The sequence below is a fragment of the Takifugu flavidus genome, chromosome 5 (genome assembly GCF_003711565.1).
Source record: "Takifugu flavidus isolate HTHZ2018 chromosome 5, ASM371156v2, whole genome shotgun sequence".
NCBI classification, from domain to species: Eukaryota; Metazoa; Chordata; class Actinopteri; order Tetraodontiformes; family Tetraodontidae; genus Takifugu; species Takifugu flavidus.
The window spans coordinates 374,194-384,210 of NC_079524.1; the positions used below are offsets into that span (position 1 = coordinate 374,194).

The 10,017-nt window shown below is 49.9% G+C and overlaps 1 protein-coding gene and 1 long non-coding RNA gene across 3 annotated transcripts in view; one reads left to right on the forward strand and one right to left on the reverse strand.

The window, feature by feature from the left end:
- bin3 (bridging integrator 3) overlaps positions 1 to 10,017 on the forward strand; it is a 32,175-nt gene that overhangs the window by 19,814 nt on the left and 2,344 nt on the right. The window contains exons 6-8 of the mRNA XM_057033943.1: positions 1,069 to 1,109; positions 4,626 to 4,767; positions 5,751 to 5,885. Coding sequence (XP_056889923.1) covers positions 1,069 to 1,109; positions 4,626 to 4,767; positions 5,751 to 5,885 — 318 coding nt within the window. The remainder of the gene's footprint in view (positions 1 to 1,068; positions 1,110 to 4,625; positions 4,768 to 5,750; positions 5,886 to 10,017) is intronic.
- LOC130526356 (uncharacterized) lies at positions 6,276 to 7,575 on the reverse strand. 2 transcript variants are annotated; one of them, XR_008950713.1, is made up of 3 exons: positions 7,348 to 7,575; positions 6,770 to 6,884; positions 6,276 to 6,380 (listed from the first exon to the last, which is right to left on the reverse strand). It is a non-coding gene; the product is annotated as an uncharacterized LOC130526356 (long non-coding RNA). The 2 variants fall into 2 exon arrangements; XR_008950714.1 differs by lacking the exon at positions 6,276 to 6,380 and adding an exon at positions 6,426 to 6,542.

Consider the following 10,017-nt stretch of genomic DNA (forward strand, 5'->3'; position numbering starts at 1 on the left):
GGAGGGATATTGATTTCCTCTGCGATCTGTGTGTATTTTTGGGAGGCCTGTGTGCCAGGATGGCCTCTGCCCCGTGACTCACTGATGGAGACTACTGCTTGAGCATCGGCCTCAGGCTCTGCAAGGCCTCAAAGGAATGGCCCCCCTCTCTCTGTGGGAAGGGGCAGAGGGTAGAGGGCACCAGCATGCTTAAGCAAATCTCCGCTGTTGTTCTCCCTTCTCGCTGCATGCTCTCACCTTAGCAGCAGCGGCGCAGCTCAAGTCAGGGAGGGGGATGGTGTGAATATGTAAAACAAAGACAATGTGAATTCCCATGTACTTATTTGTTATTGCTTCTCTGTTCCCTCAAACCACACTCAACCGTTTTGTACTTGGAAATGTGCCGGTGTGAAGCCGCCAGTGCCGCTGTATGTTCTCAGGATGGTCGGGGCATTTCTACCCAGCACAGCTGTGTCTCCTGCTCTGGAGTGATGGCCCGCTGGTCCGCTGGTTGGAGCTGCTCACTGCTGTGCTGCTCGGCGTCAGCGTTAGCGTTAGCGTTAGCTGCTGTGTGTCGCGTTGCAATATCCAGCACAAACATGTCCTGAATCTGCAATGTAAATCATCTGGAAACTTTATTAATCATGGGCCAACTTCTGTGGATGAGACGGTGGCGGGGCTGGAGGCCTCGCTGAGATGTTCCTTTACTTCCATTTAACACCCCCCACCCCCCCCTCCCCTGTTGTATCTGGCAACCAGGAGAATGCAGGAAAATAGAATCTCTTATTGTTATAATGTTTGCACAGAACTTTCATCTTGTAAGACGGCCCACCCTCCACAGGATTTGGATTCAGCGGGGCTTAGCTTTCATGTGTGTCCCCCGACGGTTCCATTCCTTCGTATCACAACTCCATGAATATTCACCGTTTTATCCTCGGGGCGTGTACAATAAAATAGTAACGTCATGAAAGTTTCTTTGCCACAGCCCCCCCACATGTGCTCCATCTGAATTGCACACATTTGTGTCATATCGCAGCTATTTTGTTCAGTCTCCATAGGTTTTCTATAACGTCTCCTTTTCCCTCACAGGTCAACCAAATCCAGAAGACGGTTATTGATCCTCTGAAAAAGTGAGTAGTAGCGTATTGATGCTAAATCTTGCAGAATTAAAAGATAAAGCAGGATTTTTCATTGTGTTTTGGTGTGGTGTTACTCTCTCTATACATTCTATACATTGTTGAGCACCAGCGGTCGACCGTATTTTAGTCTTGTTTCATTCTTTTAGCTTAACGTTACTGCACACACACACACACACACATCCCCACACACACACACACGCATCCACACACACACACACACACACACACAGGCATCCACACACATCCCCACACACACACACACACATCCCCACACACATCCACACATCCCCCCCCCCCCCCCACACACCACACACACATCCACACACACATCCCCACACACACACACATCCCCCCCCCACACACACACCACACACACATCCCCACACACATCCCCACACACACACACACACACACACACGCACACACACACAGGGAGTGCTGAGACTCTCCCTGCATCTTCCGGAGAGCTTGTTAAGGTTGTGCTTCCTCCTCTTAGCTCCTCCCAGGAGATGCAGCAGAATGCTAATGCAATAATACTCATATTGTTTGAGTATGTTTATATTCCAGCTTTATAGGGAAGCGTGCTCATTCATTTTCATTTCTGAAAATGACCAGCGTAAAGAGACGTGTGTTTTTGGCCTCTTCCTCACGTGCGCTGGTGGTGGGGCAATGACAGGATGGAATGGTTCTAATTTCCTTTTCCTGGTGGGCGGCAGGCGGACGTGTGGGCCGGCTCAGAATGTGGCAGAAGGCCCAGCTTCCTGGGCCCAGAGAAGTGGAGCGGTTGGGACGGAGAATGTCTGACTGGAGTTCACCTCTCACACTCGGTAGACGCTCACTGGTCCGATTCTGCTCAGATGAATAAGGAGAAGGAAGTTAGACGTTTCTGCTGTGGTCACAGCTGGAGTTCAGAGCTAGTTTTCAAACTGAACAAAGTGGACCTCTTTATTCCCTCATTTAAAGAGCTATTAGTTTATTAGAGTATCCACAAAACTAGATGGATACAGAAGCTTCCATTAGGATTCCATTAGGCCATCTTTGCTTCACATCTTCCATTGTTTGCTTGGTAAGCTTGTGTCTTTAATTAGAGACGACTCAAAAAGGATGATTATTAATGTTAATGGAAGATCTGAAATGGGTGGTGTGGGTGTAAGTGTGTGTGTGCACGACGCACCTGGACGTGCACGTCTGTAAACCTCTGGCTGATATGAGCAGCACTTTATGGACCTGGCGGTCTGCAGACGTCCTGTTCAAAGCTTTTCTGCTCGGAGAGACCGAAATCGGATCTAAACCCGTCAGCCTTAACGTGTTTAACCACGAGCAGACGGTCCCAAATCAGGTCGTGGGCCACGAGCCTAATTACAATCGTTTAATAAGAGCTCACAAAAGGATCTGATCTGCTTTGTCACGTTTTCTGGCTGCATCACAGTTACTCTCATCTTAATCTTACTGGAGGCCCTGTCAGGATAAATATGGCGCCACAGCGTGAGCGGCTGCTCGGGCCCGGCTAACGTGCTGCTCTGGGCCCGGCTAACGCGCTGCTCTGGGCCCGGCTAACGTGCTGCTCTGGGCCCGGCTAACGTGCTGCTCTGGGTCCGGCTAACGACTGGCAACTACTCACAAACATTTTCTTTGCTCTAAATGCTATTTTTATGCCGTCTGGTGACCACACCCCGACCTGTTACATAGCCTGAAACCCTCAGCCATTAAGGCCAGACTGAGTAGGGTTAGCGTTAGCGTTAGCGTTAGCTAGGGTTAGGGTTATAAAATGTAGCCCTTGATGGGCATGTTCATTTAAGGCAAGCACGCTGAGAGTAGAACAAAGGGAGGGTCCTTTGAGAATCAATCTGCCTGATGTTTCTCTTCCTTGGTCACCAACCAATTGTCCAATTTTGGAGAGCAGTCGTGTCTGGAGGCCAGTTACATAATCGACCCCTCTATAAACGGTTTATTACTAGTGGCGGAGGTGGGCTGCAGGGCTGGGCTGACCGGGGGTCTGTGCTGTTACTGAAGCTGGGAACGACCACTCCTTTAACTTCCTGTAGTCAACAAGTCCAGATTGTCTGAAGCTGAGCTGCTCACGTTACCGTTATACACCCTCGGAAGGGTGCACAAGGTTTGAAGGGAGAGCAGACGTCAGGGTTAGGTTAACCCTAACCCTGACCCTAACCCTGACCCTAACCCTGACCCTGACCCCCAACCCTGTTTACCTGGTTAACCTTGTTTACCTGGTTAACCTGGTTTACCTGGTTAACCTCTTCATCTGCTTTGACCACCCGTTTCAGATTGATCATCAAGTTGAATATATTTTTCAAACATTTCCATTGAACCATATTGAATTTCCTTGGTTAGATATTTTTAAGGCATTTAAACATGATTTTTACTTTGACATTTATTTAATGGAAATATTGTCAATATGAATATTTCATGCATACTTCATTCGTGCTTCCCAATAAAAGCCAAGCTCAGATTCCTGTTGCTAAGTTACAGATGAGTGTTTCCCTATTTTTAGAGCTGAACAGTAGTATTTTCATTGCAAGAACATATTTTCATTTGGAATATGATAATTGTCACAAAGTGACTTGTTTTATACCTTTTTAAGCTGCAGTAATTAGATAATAGATTAGAGGGAGCTTAATGCAGAGCCGTCCCCCGGGGGCCGGGAGGACCGCCACAATATTCCAATGGGGGGGTTCTTCAGTCCCGTTGACTTTGGGGTTTTTTACCGATCCATCATCCTTCGGCCACGTTAGCTGTGGTGGTGAGGAGGAGATCGGACCTCCTGGGAGGAGGAGGAGATCGGACCTCCTGGGAGGAGGAGGAGATCGGACCTCCTGGGAGGAGGAGGAGATCCGACCTCCTGGGAGGAGGAGGAGATCCGACCTCCTGGAGGAGGAGGAGATCCGACCTCCTGGGAGGAGGAGGAGATCCGACCTCCTGGGAGGAGGAGGAGATCCGGCCTCCTGGGAGGAGGAGGATCGGACCTCCTGGCCGGAGGAGGAGATCGGACCTCCTGGGAGGAGGAGATCCGACCTCCTGGGAGGAGGAGGAGATCCGACCTCCTGGGAGGAGGAGGAGATCGGACCTCCTGGCCGGAGGAGGAGATCGGACCTCCTGGGAGGAGGAGGAGATCGGACCTCCTGGCCGGAGGAGGAGATCGGACCTCCTGGCCGGAGGAGGAGATCGGACCTCCTGGCCGGAGGAGGAGATCGGACCTCCTGGGAGGAGGAGGAGATCCGACCTCCTGGGAGGAGGAGGAGATCCGACCTCCTGGGAGGAGGAGGAGATCCGACCTCCTGGGAGGAGGAGATCCGACCTCCTGGGAGGAGGAGGCTGCTGCGCTCGCGTTCCGCAGACGGATCAGTGGTTGGAAGACGTTATATAGCCTAAATAAAACATGGCTCGTCAACCAGGCTCGTTAGTTGCAACGTTGTTGTCTGCTTGTCTGATTCCGTGCCGGTTCCGTGCTGTGTGGTCATGTGACCTCCGCTGTGCTGTTTGTTGCAGATACGGCGGCGTGTTCCCGAGTCTCAACATGGCGGTGAAGCGCCGGGAACAAGCGCTGCAGGACTACAAGCGACTGCAGTCCAAAGTGGAAAAATATGAAGAAAAGGAAAAAACGGGGCCTGTTATGGTCAAACTACATCAGGTACGGTGAAAGTCAAGCGTGCATCAGTGCACGTGTTGGTGCACTCCACCGCTCCACCGCTCCATGCAGGAGCAGAGTTCAGCCGCTCTCACGCTGCTCGCATTGTGGATCGAGTGCAAAAAGTGGAAAAAGACACAAACGCTGACTGGATACGAACAGAAATAGTTGAGCACATGCACACTGTACATGTGCACTCTTTCACCCACGCAAGCTAGCAGGCTCTCAAGTAGCGCCTTTTCAAAAAGGCAGTGCTGCACATCTACAGGCACGTAATTGAGAATTGTACCCAGACACACACACACACACACACACACACACACACACACACACACACTCACTCTGCAGCCACTACAGGAGCGTGCACATTCACAGATTGCGTGTTGCCTCTAACACATCTGCACATGGTGAGCCACCCACACACATTGAGAAAAGCTCTGTCAGTGGAACAAAGCCTGGAAGAGGCCCCTCCATCCCTGCCCTTTGAATCCCCGTGCACTTAAAGAAGCGTTCCTCACCAAACATTCGGACATTGTTGCAACTCTCCAGTCTAAAGAAATGTGGCTAATGATCCATAATGCAGCAGATAAATAATGTGTTGTTTTTCAAATATAGCGAGTCTCCCCTGATCGTTCAGCCTCTCACACATATTCATGCTGCGTTGCTAAAGCTATGCCTACAGTCGTCTACCCACTATTACATTCACACGCTCATCACGCTGCTGCAGTCCACTCACAGCCAAGTCTGCCCACATTACCCACTCCTCCTCACTGCGCTCGTGATTACAGCCTTTATTTTTCATTTATTTATCTTCTTCACTTCTGTGGAATTTGTCAAATATTTTAGCAGTTCGCAAATACAAAAAGATGCTTTAACTAAGTTCTCCGACACCTTTTGTGGACAAATGTGTTTGTACTAAAACATCAAAAGCAGAGTTTTGCATAAGATGACAGATAAGAACGTTTCCTCTCGTCTTCACACCTCAGGCCAGAGAAGAGCTCCGGCCGGTCAAGGAAGACTTCGAGGCCAAGAACAAGCAGCTGCTGGAGGAGATGCCCAAGTTCTACCACAGCCGCATCGACTACTTCCAGCCCAGTTTTGAGGCTCTCATTAGAGCTCAGGTCAGTAACTCGAGGGAAGAGCCACGTGCACCTGCAGGGCACCATTGGGTGGGCTTCACTAACGTGTTAGGGGTGTCTAATCGTGGCCGTCTGTCCCAGCACAGCTGTAATGTGATTAACTAACCCTAGTTAACCCTAACCCTCTAACCCTAACCCTAACCTAGCATAGCTAACCCTAACCCTGCAGGGCACCATTGGGTGGTCTTCACTAACGTGTTAGGGGTGTCTAATCGTGGCCGTCTGTCCCAGCACAGCTGTAAAGTGATTAACTAACCCTAGTTAACCCTAACCCTCTAACCCTAACCCTAACCCTCTAACCCTAACCCTAACCTAGCATAGCTAACCCTAACCCTGCAGGGCACCATTGGGTGGTCTTCACTAACGTGTTAGGGGTGTCTAATCGTGGCCGTCTGTCCCAGCACAGCTGTAATGTGATTAACTAACCCTAGTTAACCCTAACCCTCTAACCCTAACCCTAACCCTCTAACCCTAACCCTAACCTAGCATAGCTAACCCTAACCCTGCAGGGCACCATTGGGTGGGCTTCACTAACGTGTTAGGGGTGTCTAATCGTGGCCGTCTGTCCCAGCACAGCTGTAATGTGATTAACTAACCCTAGTTAACCCTGACCCTAACCTAGCATAGCTAACCCTAACCCTCTAACCCTAACCCTAACCCTAGTTAACCCTGACCCTAACCTAGCATAGCTAACCCTAACCCTCTAACCCTAACCCTAACCCTAGTTAACCCTGACCATAACCTAGCATAGCTAACCCTAACCCTCTAACCCTAACCCTAACCCTAGTTAACCCTAACCCTCTAACCCTAACCCTCTAACCCTAACCCTCTAACCCTAACCCTAACCTAGCATAGCTAACCCTAACCTGCAGGGCACCATTGGGTGGGCTTCACTAACGTGTTAGGGGTGTCTAATCGTGGCCGTCTGTCCCAGCACAGCTGTAATGTGATTAACTAACCCTAGTTAACCCTGACCCTAACCTAGCATAGCTAACCCTAACCCTCTAACCCTAACCCTAGTTAACCCTGACCCTAACCTAGCATAGCTAACCCTAACCCTCTAACCCTAACCCTAACCCTAGTTAACCCTGACCCTAACCTAGCATAGCTAACCCTAACCCTCTAACCCTAACCCTAACCCTAGTTAACCTTACCCTAACCTAGCATAGCTAACCCTAACCCTCTAACCCTAACCCTAGTTAACCCTGACCCTAACCTAGCATAGCTAACCCTAACCCTCTAACCCTAACCCTAACCCTAGTTAACCCTGACCCTAACCTAGCATAGCTAACCCTAACCCTCTAACCCTAACCCTAACCCTAGTTAACCCTGACCCTAACCTAGCATAGCTAACCCTAACCCTCTAACCCTAACCCTAACCCTAGTTAACCCTAACCCTCTAACCCTAACCCTCTAACCCTAACCCTCTAACCCTAACCCTAACCTAGCATAGCTAACCCTAACCCTGCAGGGCACCATTGGGTGGGCTTCACTAACGTGTTAGGGGTGTCTAATCGTGGCCGTCTGTCCCAGCACAGCTGTAATGTGATTAACTAACCCTAGTTAACCCTGACCCTAACCTAGCATAGCTAACCCTAACCCTCTAACCCTAACCCTAGTTAACCCTGACCCTAACCTAGCATAGCTAACCCTAACCCTCTAACCCTAACCCTAACCCTAGTTAACCCTGACCCTAACCTAGCATAGCTAACCCTAACCCTCTAACCCTAACCCTAACCCTAGTTAACCCTGACCCTAACCTAGCATAGCTAACCCTAACCCTCTAACCCTAACCCTAGTTAACCCTGACCCTAACCTAGCATAGCTAACCCTAACCCTCTAACCCTAACCCTAACCCTAGTTAACCCTGACCCTAACCTAGCATAGCTAACCCTAACCCTCTAACCCTAACCCTAACCCTAGTTAACCCTGACCCTAACCTAGCATAGCTAACCCTAACCCTCTAACCCTAACCCTAGTTAACCCTGACCCTAACCTAGCATAGCTAACCCTAACCCTCTAACCCTAACCCTAACCCTAGTTAACCCTGACCCTAACCTAGCATAGCTAACCCTAACCCTCTAACCCTAACCCTAGTTAACCCTGACCCTAACCTAGCATAGCTAACCCTAACCCTCTAACCCTAACCCTAACCCTAGTTAACCCTGACCCACACCAGGAAGGTCTCGTCTGTCTGGCTCCACTGCAGCGCTGCACCTCATTATGGAACCTGGAGCTTCTCTTAAAGCAGCTGGGCGTCTGAAGGAGCCTCCCCCACCCTAGATCTGCGCCGCCATGTCATTTCCTGTTTGGGACAGTTGCTGGGACACTCCTAGTTAGTTAACTAGATTATCGGGGCCGTAATGACAGTTGTGGCGCTCTGTGCTGTCCTTTGAAGTTGAGATGATTCCACCGAGCTGCAGCTAACAGCAAATATTTCAGCACTATTCCCTAAGTTGGGTTTGCTCAGTGCTTTGTTGACATGGTGCCTGTGTTTGAATGAATACGTGCACGTTGACGGAGGCCCCTCGTATGTGCACGTGCTCCTTCTCCACTCCCTCCAGCTGCTGCAGAAGACAAAGACTTGCTTTGTTATGTCCCTCAGGCCGTTCTGTCCATCGACCGTGAGGACACATGATGAGTGATGCACCTGTACAGATGTTCCAGATGTCTTTTCCTTTTCTTTTCCTTTGTCTTGTCCTCTGCTGCAGTCATTCAGAAGGGTAGAAGTCGGTCCTGCAGCTGTCGGCCCTTTTTCCTCCAGTATATCAGGCTTTGCTTTACAGGAGGCTCCTGTTTGGGTCCGAGGTGGTCACAGCTGAAACTGCTAACCCTGACCCTAACCCTAACCCTAACCCTAAACTGCTAACCCTGACCATAACCATAACCCTGACCCTGACCATAACCATAACCTGACCCTGACCATAACCTTAAACTGCTAACCCTGACCATAACCCTAAACTGCTAACCCTAACCCTAACCCTAAACTGCTAACCCTGACCATAACCCTGACCCTGACCATAACCCTAAACTGCTAACCCTGACCATAACCCTGACCCTGACCCTGACCATAACCCTAAACTGCTAACCCTGACCATAACCCTAAACTGCTAACCCTGACCCTAACCCTAAACTGCTAACCCTGACCCTAAACTGCTAACCCTGACCATAACCCTGACCCTAACCCTAAACTGCTAACCCTAACCCTAAACTGCTAACCCTAACCATAACCCTAAACTGCTAACCATAACCCTAAACTGCTAACCCTGACCATAACCCTAACCCTAAACTGCTAACCCTAACCATAACCCTAAACTGCTAACCCTGACCATAACCCTAAACTGCTAACCCTAACCCTAACCCTAAACTGCTAACCCTAACCATAACCCTGACCCTAAACTGCTAACCCTGACCATAACCCTAAACTGCTAACCCTAACCATAACCCTGACCCTAACCGCCTCAGAGGACCACCAGACACTGCTCTGCTGGTTAGCAACACTGGTCTCATGAATGTTCCTGCCGCTCTTTTCACCAACTAGTTGAGGCTGTGTGTAACCTAACCGGCCGGCCTACTACTGGTTGAGCTGCAAATATCAGATACCTTTACTTTTTGCTTGATAGCTATTTGTAGGTTAGGGTTAGGGCCCATCAAAGTTAGGGTTAGGAGAGGGTTAGGGTTAGGAGAGGGTTAGGGTTAGTGGGTTAGGGTTAGGGTTAGAGGGTTAGGGCCCATCAAAGTTAGGGTTAGGAGAGGGTTAGGGTTAGGGTTAGGAGAGGGTTAGGGTTAGAGGGTTAGGGCCCATCAAAGTTAGGGTTAGGAGAGGGTTAGGGTTAGGGTTAGGAGAGGGTTAGGGTTAGAGGGTTAGGGCTAGGGTTAGAGGGTTAGGGTTAGATGGTTAGGGCTAGGGTTAGAGGGTTAGGGTTAGAGGGTTAGGGTTAGAGGGTTAGGGTTAGAGGTTAGGGCTAGGGTTAGAGGGTTAGGGTTAGGGCTAGGGTTAGAGGGTTAGGGTTAGAGGGTTAGGGCCCATCAAAGTTAGGGTTAGGAGAGGGTTAGGGTTAGAGGGTTAGGGTTAGAGGGTTAGGGTTAGATGGTTAGGGCTAGGGTTAGAGGG